This window comes from Thamnophis elegans, chromosome 15 (genome assembly GCF_009769535.1).
Source record: "Thamnophis elegans isolate rThaEle1 chromosome 15, rThaEle1.pri, whole genome shotgun sequence".
Classification (NCBI taxonomy): domain Eukaryota; kingdom Metazoa; phylum Chordata; class Lepidosauria; order Squamata; family Colubridae; genus Thamnophis; species Thamnophis elegans.
The window spans coordinates 3,553,518-3,571,834 of NC_045555.1; the positions used below are offsets into that span (position 1 = coordinate 3,553,518).

Here is an 18,317-nt window from a genome sequence, read left to right on the forward strand (position 1 = left end):
TCATGTGACCAGCATGACTCAACTCCCGAAGGCGCACAGAATGCTGTTCCCACCAAAGGTGGTCCCTATTTTTCTACTTGTATTTCTTACGTGCTTTCGAACTGCTAGGTTGGCAGAAGCTGGGACAAGTCACAGGAGCTCCCTCCGTTACGCGGCGCTAGGGATTCAAACCGCCGAATTGCTGATCTCTCTGATCAACAAGTTCAGCGTCTTAGCCGCTGAGCCAACACAAGGAGAGATGCGCAATTCTCCCTCTCCCTGTTGTATCTCCACAGCAAGAACCCCTGTGAAGGTGGGCAGAGAAATGGAGACTAGCCAAAGTTGTCTAAGGTTCCTGACCCAGGATCTAACCACTACACCACCCTGTATAACATGCATTGGACTCTGTCCCCAACAGATATACTGGTAGTCCTCGACTTATGACCACCATGGAGCCCAACATTTCTGTTGCTAAGGGAGATGATCGTTGAGCACATTTTGCTCCGTTTTATTTCTTGCCACAGTCGTTAAGTCAAATCACCGCAGTTTGTTAAGTCAGCGAGTCAAACTTCCCCATCGACGTCGCCTGTCAGAAGGTTTGCAAATGGGAATCACGGGACACCACATCCATCATGTGACCCCAGACACCGCAACTGTCATAAATACATGCCAGTTGCCAAGCCTCTCAATTATAATCAGGCGACTATCAGGATGCTTCCATGGTCGTGCATGTGAAAAATCACATTTTTCAGGGCTGTCGTAACTTTGAAGAGCCGTTATCCAAATAGATGTAATTCGAGGACGATCTGTAACTTTTCTGGGGTGCCACAAGTGTCCTACACTTGAAAACCCCGGTCTCCATTTTCCCTGGAATTCACACCAAAGATGGGGACTTTTTGCCACCAGAAATAAACAGAAGATGCTTCGTCTATGGAGAGTTGCATCAAAGGAAAGCACTAAACTATGTCATCATCTTCATTTAACGACCCCCCATAATCCCTTGCGGGGCAGAGCCTGGACAACTGAATGGACCTAGGAGAGTGCTTTCATGGCCAGATGCCCTTCCTGTCACCGGTGCGGAGTTTTGTTCAGCAGATAAATTCTCAGAAAGATCTGCCTCTACCTAGGATCGAACTCACAGCCCCAGGATTGTGAGGCGAGAGCTCTACCTCTTAGGCTACTGCACCCCTCCAAAGCACTAAACTATGTATTGTTTAATAATTAATCATCCTTCTGGCCATGTGCTCAATCATGGACGACGAGGAAGAAATGCCAACCACAACCGGATGCAAAATAAACCTTACTCTATTACATCTGTCAATGATTCCCAGCATCAGTTCAAATATCCACAGTGTTTTGACTTGAGTTTCCTTCGTAAGTGAGCTCAGCCTAAAACAGGGCTCTTCACCCTTGGCAACCTTAAGCTTGTCGGACTTCAACTCAAGTCTGCCAGGCGTTGCCAAGTTTGCAGACCCCCTGGCTTAAAGTTGGCTTCCATTCTTCCTTCGGTCCGATTGCCCTAGTTTTATTTTCTTTCACAAAGGAGCCGGTTTGCCTGTCTTCCTTAGCTTCTTCCATGAAGGTCCTAATAAGGAATAGCTCTCCAATTTTATTTATTTATTTATTTGGTTTGGCATTTTCTTATCCCCCGGAATCCTCCAGCTCTTACTGCTTCCGAAGCGAGGGTGGCCGACAGCCTCCCTTCTCCTTCGTGTCTGCCTTTTCCACAAAGTCAATTCCATTCCCCCCCCCACCTCCAGCAAAGCAACCGACCAGCTAATTCTCTCATCACGCCTGCCTGCCTCAATTCCTCAGCTAGCCAAGGTCCGCCTGGGCGAGGGCCAGGCCCGAGTCGTTCCCGTGGAGGAGCTGCTGCCCACGTGTGCCTTGCCTCTTGAGTTCTAGCCACTCCTGCGTGCTGATCAGAAGGTGGCACAGTTAGGGAAGAGAAACCCAGGTTTTTCTCTAGACCTTCTCATGCTTTTCCTCCCCCCCTCCCCGCAGATCCCATGGTTTGGGGGGAAAACAGAAGAGCTGAGGCTTAATTGAAAGTTGAGATAGAAACGTGGAACCTCCGTGTCCAGGAGGACTATACCACTAAATAGTAGAGCCCAGAAGGCAAATTGGAAGGACTTTGCATCCTGTTTATATGTTTCCTGGAGATTTCCAACTTCCTGTTGTTGAAACAGGATGCTAGGTGGGGTGATGTCACTTGATTAAGGATGTTTTAACAATTTCCAGGAAAACTTACTTTCTCCCTCCCTCCCTCCCTCCCTCCCTCCCTCCCTCTTTCTTCCTTTCCTTCCTTCCTTCCTTCCTTCCTTCCTTCTTTCTTTTTCCTCCTTTCCTTCCTTCCTTCTTTCTTTTTCCTTCCTTCCTTCCATCCCGGCCATAATTTTATAGCCCTTAGTGGGAGGTTGGTGAAAATGGAAAGCTGCTTTAAAGAAGAACATAGAATGTTGATTAACAGAGTCGGAAAGGACCTTGGAGGTCTTCTAGTCCAACCCGCTGCTTATGCAGGAAACTCTATATTCCATTTCAGACAATCTCTCTTTAAAAACTTCCAGGGTTGGAGCATTCACAACTTCCTGGAGGCAAGACCTGGAGGAGATGAGGCAATAGGCATCTTAGAGTCCCTTGCTACTATCTTTGGCTTCTGCTCTGGTAGCTGAAGATCCCAAGGTCTGCATCCCATTCTGTTATCTGGAATTAGTCACGTTGGTTGGTGGGCTGCTCCAGCCGCAATATTTACAACCTATTTGCCTAAAAATCAAGGAAGACCAAAAAAGAAAAAGGCAGCTTTTGTTTGGAAACCAAAGTTGAGTCCAGAAGAGACAAGGGATGTTTCATCCCCCCATTGGGCTCGGTTAGACATGATGGAGCGTGGGCCAAGATAATTGTGGCTTTCAGTCAGAGCAGGAGCATTTACAATGGAAATGTGGCTTGCGTAGGCAAGGACTCGAATCCTTACCTGGGCCAATTGGAAGACGCCTGACCAGAAGTCATTAAACCTTCGCCAAATCTGGAGACATTTGTGGGAAAGCGGGAATGAAAAACAGATCCCGTTCAACTTTGGAGTGGATGGTTTTCCATCATCCTCTCTTGAGTTATACAGTGGCAGGACACGCAATTAAACTGTCACATTCTTGGTAACCTAAAAGAACGAGAAGCGAGTTTTCCGTCCCCCAAGTGTGTCCGAAGCCATTTGGCTTTCAATTTTGGAGTGCAGAAGACAATGCAAACCCACTGCTTGGCTTCCCCGGCGGTTCTGCTCAGGTTTCCCGAAATCCCATCCTCCTCTTCCTTTCTTTTTTTTCTTTTTCCAGATGTGGATCCCTCTGGATTATGTGGCAGCTTCTAGCTGCGTGGGATGTTAGCTTTAGCTAATTCTCAGAACTTTTTATCCTGTGCGATGGAGACAGACTAAACAAATCCCCCCAAGATGGAGAATGTAGGAGATTGGCTGGAAATCCAGGTAATCTTCGACTTACGACCACAATTGAGTTGCTAAGTGAGACATTCGTTAATAGCAATAGCACTTAGACTTATATACCGCTTCTTAGCGCTTTTACAGCCCTCTCTAAGCGGTTTACAGAGCCAGCCCTATTGCCCCCAACAATCTGGCTCCTCATTTTACCCACCTCGGAAGGATGGAAGGCTGAGTCGACCATGAGCCAGTCGGTCAGGATCGAACTGCTGGCAATGGGCAAAGTTAGCGTGCAATACTGCATTCTAACCACTGGAAGGGAGGAAGGAAGGGAGGAAGATAGATAGATAGTAATAGCCCTTAGACTTATATACCACTTCATAGTGCTTTTACAGCCCTCTCTAAGCGGTTTACAGAGTCAGCCCTATTGCCCCCAACAATCTGGGTCCTCATTTTACCCACCTCGGAAGGATGGAAGGCTGAGTCAACCATGAGCCAGTCGGTCAGGATTGAACTGCTGTCAGTGGGCAGAGTTAGCCTGCAATACTGCATTCTAACCGGAAGGAAGGAAGGAAGGAAGCTAGTAAGGTAGCTTAAGACTTATAAACCACTTCACAGTGCTTTTACAGCCCTCGCTAAGCGGTTTACAAAGTCAGCATATTACTCCCAACAATCCAACCTCAGAATGACGGTAGGCTGAGTCAACCTTGAGCCTGGTGAGATTCGAATGGCCAAATTACAGGCAGCCGGCAGTCAGCAGAAGTAGCCTGCAGTACCGCCCACTAACCACTGCACCACCGTGGCTCATGGTTAAGTGGACTTCGCCCCATTTTATAACTTTTCTAGCCACCGTGGTTAAGTGAAATTGCTGCGGCCGTTAAGACACTAAGATACTTTTTCAGTGTGCGTTGTAACTTCGTACTAAATGAACTGTTGTAAGTTGTGGGCTATCTCTATTTACGCACGGTCCATCCTTCCGCAGTGGTACAAAAAGATAACGTGGGGCCTTGGACGGATGGATCTTTTAGATTCATATGGGTGTGAGTTTAGTTACAAAACATCGCAACTTCTTCCTCTTCCCCGTGTGACCTTTCGGAACTGTTCTCTATGGGGTTCCCCACCCCCCACCCAGCAAAACAGAACCGAAACGCCCTGCTATCTCAGCAAAACTTTCGCATTTCCATCAAGTGGGTGGCCAATGGTGACGCAATGCGTGTGGGCGCCAGAGACCCAACGGGAGAAATCCTGTCCCACTGCCAGAACGGGGATGCCATGTCACTGTAATCGGCTGGGATTCAAACGACAAAAAACACCCCAACAACTTATTTATACATCAGTTTGCTGCAGTTTCTCAGAAGTGCCAATTCCCCGCGGGGGTGAAAAATAAAAAGAACCAAAAATAAATTTGGCGTCATGCAGTTTCGGAGGAAGATTGACTCCCAGTTTATAAAAACAGTCCCTTCTTATACACACCATTACAAAGTACAGAACAACGGCCTTTCCATCTGGATCAGAGGTTTAGTGTTCCGAGATTTCGGATTCACACTGGAGCCTCTCTATTCCTAATTGCTTATTTGTACCCTGTGACTATCATTAAGTGTTGTACTTTATGATTCTTGACGGAATGTATCTTGTCTCTTTATATACGCTGAGAGCATCTGCACCAAAGAGAACTTGCTTGTGTGTCCAAACACACTTGGCCAACAAAGAATTCTAGTCGAGTCGACCAGAATGTGTCTCTTGGACTGTTCTATGCGTTGTATTTATGTGGTTGTGTATAGCAATAGCAATAGCAGTTAGACTTATAAACCGCTTCATGGGGCTTTCAGCCCTCTCTAAGCGGTTTACAGAGTCAGCATATTGCCCCCAACAGTCTGGGTGCTCATTTTACCCACCTCGGAAGGATGGAAGGCTGAGTCAACCTTGAGCCTGGTGAGATTTGAACCGCCGAACTGCAGATAACAGTCAGATGAAGTAGCCTGCAGTACTGCACTCTACCCACTGCGCCACTTCGGCCTTTTAGTTGTTGATTGGGCCTGTTGATGGCTTTTTCTTTTGGGCAAGTTATCGTCAACACAATGGTTGAGTTCACACGACATGCCTAATCCTGATTACTGAATTAGCCTGTTTTAGGGATTCGTGCAACACAGTGAGCTCTAAACCAACCAAAAAGTTGATCTGAAGTCTAACTTAGGTAAAGGTAAAGGTTCCCCTCGCACATATGTGCTAGTCGTTCCCGACTCTAGTGGGCGGTGCTCATCTCCGTTTCAAAGCCGAAGAGCCAGCGCTGTCCGAAGACGTCTCCGTGGTCATGTGGCCGGCATGACTCAACACTGAAGGTGCATAGAAGCGCTCTTCCCCATCCCACCAAAGGTGGTCCCTATTTTTTTCTAGTTGCATTTTTTATGTGCTTTCAAACTGCTACGTTGGCAGAAACTGGGACAAGTAATGGGAGCTCACTCCATTACGCAGCGCTAGGTATTTAAACCGCTGAACTGCCAACCTTTCTGATCGACAGTGGACCTCAGGAAGCACTAAATTCATAATTTTAAATCTCGTGGACCACTAATATGATCTGCCTAATGACCAGCTGGGTGGGCGTGGCTAGGTGGTTATGTGACTGGGTCAGTGGGGCCAACTCGATGTCACTCACATCGATGGGCACCTGGACGGCTTCTACCCACCCCTCCCCTCACAGCTCCTACTCGCCTGCCCTCCCGGGCTCCTTAGGGCCCCAACAGGAAGCAGTTGCTGGAGCTAAGCAGCCACCAGGAGAAAGAGTTGGCAAAACAGCTCAGTTCAAATTGGATCTTACCAAGAAGGAGGCTCAGTAGAAGCACCTCACTGAGGACTACAAGCATAGGCTTTCCAAGCAGAGGGAAGACCTGCGGGAGTGCAAGGCCAGGTTACCGGCACCTAGAGGCTCAGCGGGTCAGCCAGTTCCAGGCCATGATGCAGTCCCACTGGAATGAGGTCCTCCGGCTCTTCTCCACCAGCAGAGCTTCCTTCCAGCCTTTGCCCAAAGCTCCCCACCAGGAGGCTGAAGCAGACCCCAAGTCGGGATTTCTGCCCCCCTCCGACCCCCACAAAAAGACCCGGAAGGGGGAGACCCTCTGCAGCAACACAAGCGTTCATTGCACGTATCCATCCCAGGGGCCGTAGTTTGAGGACCACTGATTGAGTGCAATGTAGAAAATGCAAATAATTTTTCTGCAAACCACCAAAATTTTCTTGCTAGATTGTATCAAATCAGTTCCAAGTTTATGAACGTGAACCCATGTTTTGTGTGTTTTTTTTTTAATCTTCCGTTCCCATCTCTTTCCGTTTGCAACATGTCTTTGAGGTCTTAAGCCTGTCAGGACATCGATCTTTTCTTTTGATTTTACTCAAATCATTTCTGGAGCTCTTCCAAGTTAAAATCTCTGATTAAACAAAGCGAGAATTTATATTCCTGTCCCGCTAATTGTCCAGTTATGACCAGAGCGACTCTGCCTACAGGAAGAAGGCTGAGTCACAATCAAGCATACCTGGGGAAAAAGGTGTGGCTGAGCTTCTCGCAGAAAAAAGTTGGAGGTAATTAAAAAAAAACCTTGTTGCTTAAACTGGGAATCAGCTTTCCTGCATAGGTAACAGTAAAGGTTCCCCTCGAACAAGTGTGCTAGTCGTTCCTGACTCTAGGGGGCGGTGCTCATCTCCCTTTCAAAGCTGAAGAGCCAGTGCTGTCTGAAGAAGTCTCTGTGGTCATTTGGCCGGCATGACTCAAGGCCGAAGCCGCATGGAACGCTGTTCTCTTCCACCAAAGGTGGTCCCTATTTTTTCTACTTGCATTTTTTACGGGCTTTCAAACTGCTAGGTTGGCAGAAGCTGGGAGAAGTCACGGGAGCTCACTGCATTACACGGCGCTAGGGATTTGAACCGCCAAACTGCCAACCTCTCCGATCGACAAGAAGATAATTCTCCCCCTCCCTGTTGTAACTTTACAGCGACAACCCCTATGAAAGTGGGCAGAGAAATGGAGACTAGCCAAAGGCTTCTGACTCAGGATCTTACCACTACATCATCCTGTCTAGCACGCTTTGGACTCTGTCCTCAACAGATATATATATATATATACTGGTAGTCCTCGACCTATGACCACAATGGAGCCCAACATTTCTGTTGCTAGCTGAGGATGGTCGCCAAGTGAATTTCGCTCCATTTTATTTCTTGCCACAGTTGTTAAGTCAAATCACTGCAGTTTGCTAAGTGAGCAGCACAGTTGTTAAGCGAATCAAACTTCCCCATTGAGGTTGCTTGTCACGTCACGTGACCCCGGGACACCGCAACTGTCATAAATACATGCCGGTCACTAATTTTAAGCATCCTTTTATCACAATCCACTGAGCAAACTGTGAGAAGTCCTCTGAAGATTAGATAGATAGATAGATAGATAGATAGATAGATAGATAGATAGATAGATAGATGTAGATATATAGAGATGATGGGTGGGTGGGTGGGTGGGTGGATGGATGGATGGATGGATAGATGATAGATAGATAGATAGATAGATAGATAGATAGATAGATAGATAGATGATAGATAGATAGATAGATAGATAGATAGATAGATAGATAGATAGATAGATAGATAATATATAGAGGTAGATATATAGAGATGATGGGTGGGTGGGTGGGTGGGTGGATGGATGGATGGATGATAGATAGATTTCTCTCTCTCTCTTCCTTTCCCTCCTCCATCCTCAAGGAAAAATGTAATATGGAGGAAATTGGAAGAAGGAACAGGGAAAGCATGTCAACATTTTCCCCCTTCGACTAGATGTTACAGTTGGTGGAGACTGTAAAATTTATGCAGTCTGCCCTCTCTGGCTGGTACAGTGAAGGAAAATCCACCCCATTCCTGACAGACACACCTACGACAAAATCGCTCTTTATCTCAACTAAGTTCTTCCCCAGCTATAATCAAGATCCCCTCTCTTGTTGGCGTAGACCCTCCCTGTCTGGGTAAATAGCAAAAGGAACACTTTGACCCTCTCCACCAACCAGCCAACTAAGCTGTGGGATAAGTTCTTCCCACGCAGCTGAAGATGGCTGATGGGTTGCGAAGCTAGAGAGCCAGGAAGGCGGTCGAAAGAATAATGAAGGTTGTTAGGAGGATGGATGCTTCTTGATTTTCACTGGAAACATTTTTTTTCCTAATTTCTCTCAGGAGCTTTTTGCAAAGAGACCTTCGATCCTGACTGCCATAACATCGCCCATCTTCCCCAGCCAACACTGATGGGGAACAAAGTATAAGAAATATACCAAACTAGAAAGAATGCAGAGAAAAGCAACGAAGAGGATTAGGGGACTGGAGGCTGAAACATATGAAGAACGGTTGCAGGAACTGGGCATGACTAGTTTAATGAAAAGGAGGACTAGGGGAGACATGATAGCAGTCTTCCAATACCTCAGGGGTTGCCCCAAAGAAGAAGGAGTCAAGCTATTCTCCAAAGCACTGAGGGCAGGACAAGAGAACTCTGGAAATCTGTTATCCTGATGCTCGACTCTCAGCAGAAGATTTTAATATTTATAGCCATGGAGGAAGGCATTTCTGACTTGCCAGCTCTAGTTTCTTCTTTCTGGTTTATTCCTTTGTAGTGATGCTTCCCAAAACTCCCTTGAAGGATCGCATTTCTCTGCCATCAAGGAAGAGTTTCCATATCTATGCAGGAATTCTTGCTGTGCTCAATTTAGTTCAAGGTATTCGGCTGTGCTCTGCTCTGTGCAGGTATCATTGAAGGCTTATGCTGTGTGGATGCCACCACCTTCCTCTACTTCAGCTTTTTTTTTTTTGCTCCACTCATCTATGTGGCATTTCTGAAAAGTTTCTTTGGGTCTGAACCAAAAATCCTATTCTTCTATAAATGCCAGGTGGATGAACCTGAGGATGTTGATGAGCATCTTCCCCATGCTTATGGGGTAACCAAAAAAGAAGGCCAGCTAGATTCTGGCTTCTATTCCAACACTCAGATTGACACCACGGCATACCTGGACGATGTAGCTTCCATGCCATACCATGTGGGCAGCATCAATAACATTGGCAGTGATCGATGGAAAGCCATTAACTCCTAAAGGCAGATGTAGTTGAAAGAATAACTTTCTCTTGTGCCCAACTAATCAAGGAGAGAAGCAACCAAGGACTAAGGAGAAGTTTCCTGACATTTAAAACAATTAACCAGTGGAACCGAAGTTGCCTCCAGAAGTTGTGCCCCAACACTGGAAGTTTTTAAGAAGATGTTGGATAGCCATTTGTCTGAAATGGTATAAGGTTTCCTGCCTAGGTAGGGGGTTGGACTAGAATTCCCCCCAAGGTCCCTTCTAACTCTGTTATTCTATTCCATTCCATTCTATTTATTCTAAATGCATTTTGACTCTGCTATGGGTTATGAGGAGCAGCATCTGAAGCAAGGATGGAGGAGAGGAGAGGAAAGGAAGAAGAAGAAGAAGAGAGGAGAAAGAGGGAGAAAGGAAGAAAGACGGAAAGGAAAAGAAAGGAGGAAGGAGAGAGAGAAAAGAAAGAAGAAAGAAAGAACAAAAGAAAGAAGGATCAAAAGAAAGAACAAAAGAGAAAGAGGGAGAGAGAAAGAAAGAAACAGAAAGAAAGAAAGAAAAACTAAGTTCCTTCATTTTGCACCAAAGTTATTTGGAAAATTGGAATTAAAGTGCTGACATATAGATTAAGAGGCAGATTTGGCCAGAGTTAATCCCTGCTGAAACTGGACCACACCTTTCGGTTTTGGGACAGAGAACTCTCCAGAAAACATCACCTTCAGAGAGACCACTTATTCTACCTTGATTTGGGGAGCCGAGAAGGATATTGTCCAATTTCCCAGCCAGGCCTCTGCCTTTGCCTGCCCGGAGCTCTAAATTCCATCACCAGCAGCTTCCGTATCACAAAATTAAGAAGGCCAGAGAGACCTCAGGGACAATCCTAACTTAAAAGGGATGCCCCGGTCTCACCAGACCCCTGACGTGGCTCGGTGTCAGGGCAGCCGCCGTGTGCACAGAAGCTCTTCCCAGCCACTTCCAAATAAATAGGGTCTCCTGTCACTCCGGCAAGCGGCTCGAGATCTCCAAGCGCCGCCAATGACGGCAGCCCCAGACGCGGTTGGACAGACGGATGAATGGATCCACGTCTGCATCAAAGCGGCCGCATCATTCAGTCTCTGTGGTCCTCAGTTTCCCCCCCATCAGATGCCATTTAGCTGCCTTGAGTTGTTTGCCCCCCCCCCCCCATCATTTCCCCCCAGGCAGCCGGACCTCGAGAAAGGCGGCTCACGATTCTGCATAATTCTAGGCAGAGGCATGTTTTCCTAGCTAAACTGAAGCCGGCCTTCTCCAAATCAAGTTCTGCCTGCCTTCCTTCGACGTCTCGCCAACTACCATCAGACAAAATCCATCCAAAAATAAGATCTATAGAATAAAGAGCCCTAGTGCATCTACGGAGTTTGTCGGGGCCTGGCGAGGGCTTCAGAGACCTCGTATGGTGTAACTGCCCCTTAAAAGGTAAAGGTTCCCCTCACACATACGTGCTAGTCGTTCCCGACTCTAGGGGGCAGTGCTCATCCCCGTTTCAAAGCCGAAGAGCCAGCGCTGTCCGAAGATGTCTCTGTGGTCATGTGGCCGGCAGGACTCAACTCCCAAAGGCACATGGAATGCCGTTCTCTTCCCAACAAAATTAGTGATTCCTATTTTTCTACTTGCATTTTTAACATGCTTTCGAACTGCTAGGTTGGCAGAAGCTGGGACAAGTCACAGGAGCTCCCTCCATTACACGGCGCTAGGGATTCGAACCGCCGAACTGCTGACCTTTCTGATCGACAAAGCTCAGCGTCTTAGCCCCTGTGCCACTGCCCCTTACAAAGGTTAAAAAAAAACCCTCCAGTTTTGCAGTTTGTATTCCCCCACAACCCCTCCCACAAAACAGGGCACTGCAAAACAATTTTCCAAGCAGGGCAAAAATCTCCACCTTCCTTCCCCTAAAAAACCCCTCGATCTAGCAAGATCCTGTTGCCTTCACATCCACCCAAATGTGCCCCCTCTGGCATCCACGAAACCTCCTCTTCAAAACCCAGATTTGAAACCCGAATCTTCCCACAATTGTAGCCTCCCATCATCCCCAGGCAGATGAGCTTCTGAGAAAGTTTACTCCATAACCATCCTGCATAGTTCTAGGTAGAGGCGTTCTTTCCTAACCCGAATCAAAGTTTGAACCCTCCTTGGGAAGATCCCAGATCCAAATTCAAACCCCAATCTCCAAAACCCCCAAATTCAAAGCCACTCACCTCTCGGAGGCCTCTGGGCCAGGGCACCCCCCAGTAGGCAGAGAATCCGAAGCCACGCGACTGGGAAACTCATAGCAAGTCCTCTCTGGATTCCTGATGGGCAGCGGCTACCTTAAACCCAACGCCTTGGCATGGGTGAGGAGGCCAAGCCTGTGTCCCGACTCAGGCATATTCTGATGTCTCGCAGCCGGAGAGCGAGAGCTGGTGCTTTTATCCTACCCTGGCCTTGACAGAGTTACCCTCCCCAGCTTTGAAACATATACATATTTCTCCCCTCCCCGCAGGGTTGCGAAATCTTTGCAACTTACTTTTCTGTCCTTCTCTGTTTTTTTTTAATTTCCCTCCCTCTCTCTGTCTCTCTCTCTCTCTCTGTGTCTCTCTCTCTCTCTTTCTCTCTCTCCCAAGTCATGAATCCTTTTTGACAGGAGTGGCTGGAGCATACACAGCCCTTTTCCCCTCCCCTTTACCACCACGCTCTGCTCTCCGATGGCTTTTTCCGTGTGGGGAGGGAGGAATTCGGGTTGCGGGCGGCAGAAAGGGAGTGTGCCAACTTCCCTCATCCTCCCAACTTACCTCCCTGTCTGTCCTCTCAAGAAGTTGGCAGCTGGATGGTTCAGTTTTCAGTTGGTGGGCAAAATTGAGCAAGAAAAGGGAGACCTCTGAAGTGTGTGGGGGTGGGAATAGAAAAAATAATCTTTCTGCTGGGTCGAAATGGGCAACGGCAAAAGTTTTGATATATGCAGTGGTTCAGGAGGGAGGTTTGTTTAGATTGCTCCGTCTGTTAAATTATGCAGGGAAGGTGCTGTTTTTTTCGTTGTTTTTTTTCTTTTTTGAACATATAGTAAATCTTTTTTGTTTGAAACGTGTGTGTGTGTGTGAGTGTGTGTGTGTGTCTCACACACACACACAAACCTGTATTTATTTTTCTTCTCGGAGATGAATCCCTTTCCTTCCTAGTATCTATCTCTCCCCACTTAGGACTATAGCCATGTTGCTTGTATCTTTCAATTTGTATCATTTTTACTTGCTTCCTAGTACAAGTTGATAGCTTATTAGTAACCTTGACTATCACTAAGTGTTGTATCTTTTTATTCTTGATGGATGTATTTTTATTCTCCTTATGTACACTGGAAGCATCTGCACCAAGGACAAATTCCTTGTGTGTCCAATCCCACTTGGCCAATAACAGAATTCTACTCTACTCTACTCTACTCTACTCTACTCTACTCTACTCTACTCTACTCTACTCTACTCTACTCTACTCTACTCTACTCTACTCTACTTTTCTCTTCTCTTCTCTTCTCTTCTCTTCTCTTCTCTTCTTTTCTCTTCTCTTCTCTTCTCTTCTCTTCTCTATATTCTGTTCTGTTCTATTCTATTTCCTATTCTATTTCTGATTCTATTCTATTCCATTCTATAATATTCTATTCTATTCTTCTCTGTATTCTATTCTTCTCTGTATTCTGTTCTGTTCTATTCTATTTCCGATTCTATTTCTGATTCTATTTCCGATTCTATTTTATTCTATTCTAAACTATTCCATTCTATTCTATTCTTCTTTATATTCTGTTCTATTCTATTTCCTATTCTATTCTTTTTTATATTCTGTTCTGTTCTGTTCTATTCTATTCTTCTCTATATTCTATTCTATTTCCTCTTCTCTTCTCTTCCATGACATGCCATTCTCTATACTCTACTCTACTCTACTCTACTCTACTCTACTCTACTCTACTCTACACTACACTACACTACACTACACTACACTACACTACACTACACTACACTACACTACACTCTATTCTACTTTACTCTATTCCACTCCACTCTACTCCATTTTCTATATACTATATTCTACTCTGTTCTATTCCAATGAGGCTTTTTAAAAAGCGTCAAATCAACTGTTGGAAGTTGAATGCTTGGAGATTGCCAACTTCTCACTCCCCCCCACCCCCCGAAGGAAAGCTCCTGGGTTTTTAGAAACTTCACAAGCCACTGGTATTCAGCAAGCAAAGTTTTTCCTGGCCTGGAGACCCTGGGCTGGAAAGGGTTTAGGTGGATTAATTTCTCGTGATGTAGCTGACAAGATGCAAAGAAATCTATCAAGAGGGCAAAAAATGGGCAAATCAGTACTTATAATAAGAGATTTATTGATCCAGTCAAAGCCAGGATTGGGTATTTATTACATCCCTCTCCCCCCTCAGCAATTCTCCTGTACAGGTAGTCCTTAACTTAGGACCACAAGTGAGGCCAAAATTTCATTTGCTAAGCGGTACCATTGTTAAGTGAGTTTTGATTCACGATTAAGAACTCTCTTGCCACAGCGAGTTACCGCCGCCATTTAGTAAGTCACACGGTGGTTAAGTGAATTTGATTTCCCCTTATGCCCGTCAGAAGGTCGCAAAAGGGGATCGCGTGAAACACCCCCCCCCCCAGGGGAACACTCCAGCCGTCATAAATATGAGTCGGTTGCCAAGTGTCTGAATTTCAATCCCGTGACCATGCGGTTGCCGTAATGGTTGTGTGAAAAACAGTCCTGCCACTGTTTTTTCAATGCCGTTTGTAACTTCGGATGGTTACTACACAAACTGTTGTAAGTCGAGGACTACCTGCATTTTGATTTTAGAGGTGAGGCCCCTTTTTCGCCTCTGCAGCGTGGTGTTCTTGCGGTTGGGTGAATCGGAAAAATCCAACGCAGACCAATTTTACTAGCGGCCATGCGCAATTCCTTCAAGCCATCTGAAATGATGGCACTCTTCACACCCGCTCCTTTTATAAAATGCACCAACGCTTTTGCACTCGACTGTATTTGAACTATGGTCCCAGCCAAGGGTGGGAGGAAAGAATCATTTCTTCCACACGCAGACGTCATACTCAAAATTTGTCTTCGTTTTTTTTGCATGAGGGCCCAGTACAGTATTACCAAATGCTTCCACTTTTTGGAATGTAATTTTAAAGGTTTTATTTTATTTTTCCCCCATCCCAAAGTTCAGATCAATTCCCTCAAAGAGGTTACACTCCACTGTTCTGACCTGGCCTTCCTGAGACAGTAAAAAGCACACACTTAGTTCCCCAAACCCTCTTTTTATTTCAACGGCTGTGAATTTGGGTCATTCACAGCCCGTAATGAGTCACAAATAGTTTGTAAAGAGTCCGATAGAAGTCTGCCAAAGTCTTTCTAGATAAGGCTGATAAGCACCCACCTTTATCTCCCTTGAAACGCTGCCAAACACCTAATTGCCAATTAGCTTTGCAAGGCCACATGGAGCACAGAGTCAAAACGGAGCTTCAGAGTTTAAACCGACCAGAACAAACAACGTTGCTACCTGCAAAAGCTCACGTCCATTTGCTCCTCTTTTATGTCTTATGGGAGGGGCCAATCATCTCCAAGCCTTACTCCTGAGTTGTCCCTTTTGTCTTAACTGTTCTTGGCTTCTGGCAGCTCTGTGCATGCGCACAATGGGAACAGGCTCCCCCTGTTCCTCTGCCTCACTGATGTCAGACTCCGGAGGCAGCACCTAATTTCCCAGATAGCCGTGGCCCCCTCTCTGCCTCCGACACAGAGCCCTCATCAGAGCCTTCCCCAGACTCCAGGACTGGCCTATGTTCCTCCCCAACCTCCTCACTGTCCGACTCCGCTGCCAGCTCTGCAGGCTGCCGGCAGATCACAACACACACACACAAAGAGAGAGAGAGAGAGAGAGAGAGAATCATGATGAGTTTGTGCAGATGCAACTTTGTCCAAACTTCCATTCTCTTTTGGTCACATACCTAGTGACAAATTTCCCAGTGCGGAAAATCGAAAAAACAGAATGCACAGTTTGCTTCCAATCTGAACATTATCTCTCCTGCTACGCTTTGCAGTGGATATAGAAAGCTCTTGTTTTTCCTAGTCAACCTCTTTCAAGAGCCAAGCCGCACGCACACATGTGTGCGGGGTGGAGAAAACCACATCTGGCTGGAGAGAGTTGCCTTTTTTAAAAAATATATATTTTTTACAGTCCACTGCGGTGCAAACTCGGTCACGCGTAATTCAAAACCTTTGCTTTTTTGCACAATAGCTGGGCTTGGCTTGCACATGGGGGCAAGGACCCTGCAGATAAATTGGCACGCCAGGGATGCCATCTGTAGACGCAGCCCATAGCCTCCGTCTCGTTTGGTTGCCAACGCCAGGCGCATTCTGCCAAGTTGGGTGCTGTTGCGAAGCACAGCTGCAGAGACCTGGAACAAAGCTGGCAACTACAGCGCAGACGTCCAAGGGCTTGAAATCTTCCCAGCGTCTCTTGAGTATGCATAGATTGAAGATCAAATCACCCCATTGGGTAACAACAACAGATCAAATTCCTCCTTCGGTATGGTTATTACGATATCAGTCGGTTTGCGAGAGGTAGTGTTTATCCAAGGACTTGCATCTGGCGGCGGCTGCTTGATGGATTTTGAGTAACCCTATCCGGGAGATTCAGCTACTTGTGCCTGCTTACTCAGTAGACCCAAAATAATTTTGCAAACGTCACAAACCCACCCACCCCTCCTCGGGTGCCGTAGCATGTTGTGACTGGTGCCTGGGCATGAAATCAAAAGGCGAGAATGTGGATTTTGTTTGAAAAAAGCTTTCCCACTGTCATTTATACCGAGGGCCAGGCCTGGTCCGCCATCGTTGTCATCTCAGCAACCCTCCAAAGTAGATCAGAAGTAGCAAGCATCAAATCCCAAGGAGGAATGAGGTTTGGAAACTCCAGTTTCTGGCTGGCGAGGTGGCAACCTGAATGGATGTTAATTGATCTTAGCAAGTCAAATCTAGTTAGACTTGGATTGTTCTCGAATACAGGTTCCAGGACATCGGAAGGCAGTAGATTTGAAAGAGGGGGGGGGGGGGCGGAAACAAATTCTGTCATCATGTGCACAGCATCACTACTATTTTGGGACAACCCAGGAGCAAAATTCAGGACACAGAGGTTTTGTCTTTCAAACTGTGGTTTATATACAAGACTTACATATACATACATACACATGTTAGGCAAATGCCAATCAATCAATCTTCAACTCTACGTGGGGAGCCACAATGCAGATAGAACACGAGGAGAAATACATGAGTGGAGAGAGAGAGAGAGAGACGCCCTCACATGGCCTCCCTTATATATACAGCTTCTTAAAGTGGCAGTAGCCCTGCTGACACATCCTCATATCATCACCTCGGTTTGCAGCCTTACAGCAGCTGGTCAGCTATTAAATCGTCATTACCATGACAAATTATCAAGGTGACATGCCCATAAAGTCAGGAGTCAAGCTGGACTTGAAGGAGAGTTTTATTTTTAGACATGTCCTACCTCAATTGTAGCTTAGTAGTTCATCCCATTGGCTCTCAAAGCCCATCCTCTTGTCTTTAATCACACCCACTTAGCAATCCCCTGGCATCCCTCTGGCACAGGAACTGAGTGCCTTCCGTGATCCTGGCCAACAGGAGCATACCTAACGGAACACAATTAAATCAATTTAGTGAGATAGATATCATCCCAGTTGCAGGAATCCACAACAATTGCCATCAAGCTACTGAACAGAAAGTCCAATTATTCCCTGTGTTGTTATAACAATATTATTAATATTAGCTTAGTAGTTATCAAGTAGTTAGACAAATGGTTATCCAATCTCTTCTTGAAAACCTCCAAGGATGGAGCAGTCACAATGTCTGGAGTCAAGGAGTTCCTCTGCTTAACAGTGGCTAAGACGCTGAGCTTGTCGATCAGAAAAGTCGGCAGTTTGGCGGTTCGAATCCCTAGCGCCGCGTAACGGAGGGAGCTCCCGTGACTTGTCCCAGCTTCTGCCAACCTAGCAGTTCGAAAGCATCTAAAAATGCAAGTAGAAAAAGAGGGACCGCTAATTTTGGTGGGAAGGGAACAGTGTTCCGTGTGCCTTTGGCGTTGAGTCATGCCGGCCACATGACCACGGAGATGTCTTCGGACACCACTGGTTCTTCGGCTTTGAAACGGAGATGAGCACCGCCCCTAGAGCCGGGAATGACTAGCACATATGTGCAAGGGGGAATCTTTACCTTTAGTTCCACTGGTTAATTGTTCGTCCTGTCAGGGAATTTCTCCTTAGTTCCAAGTTGATTCTCTCCTTGATTATTTTCCATCCGTTGCTTCTTCTCCTGCCTTCTGGTGCTTTTGGAGAATGTGAGGCAGAATATTCCAGAACAGTTCTAGGAAGGAGGCTTCTATTTGTACAGTTGTATTAGTTGGATATGTCCAAAGTTCATCGTTTTTACTCTCTTTTGATGGGTTAGCGACAGTTCTTCCTTGGTCCCGCGATCGCTTGATGCTTCAAAGCTTTGGAAGGGGGCATCTGAGGAAACCTGTGTGGCTCTGGAGCCGCATGTGGCTCTTTCATCCCTCTGCTGCGGCTCCCTGTTGCCAGTTGGTGCCACAATTTTGAGAGGAGCTTCCGGTTGGTGGAGAGATGGGGGGGGAAACACGGCATGCCAGGAAGAGACTCTATGGTGGGGGAACTGGACTTCCGGTCGGCTCCAGAATTGAATGGAGGGGCTTCTGGTTAGGACCTTTGTGGCTCTTGGAGTGTTTAAGGTTGCCGACC

At 46.4% G+C, this 18,317-nt stretch overlaps 1 protein-coding gene and 1 pseudogene across 1 annotated transcript in view; one reads left to right on the forward strand and one right to left on the reverse strand.

Annotated features, from left to right (window-relative positions):
* Nucleotides 1-12,141, reverse strand: part of LOC116518583 (von Willebrand factor A domain-containing protein 1-like) — a 30,970-nt gene extending 18,829 nt beyond the window's left edge. Inside the window, exon 1 of the mRNA XM_032232085.1 lies at nt 11,730-12,141. Coding sequence (XP_032087976.1) covers nt 11,730-11,802 — 73 coding nt within the window. The 5' untranslated portion in view covers nt 11,803-12,141. The remainder of the gene's footprint in view (nt 1-11,729) is intronic.
* LOC116518640 lies at nt 3,422-9,516 on the forward strand (annotated as a pseudogene).
* Nucleotides 12,142-18,317: the final 6,176 nt, after the last annotated feature.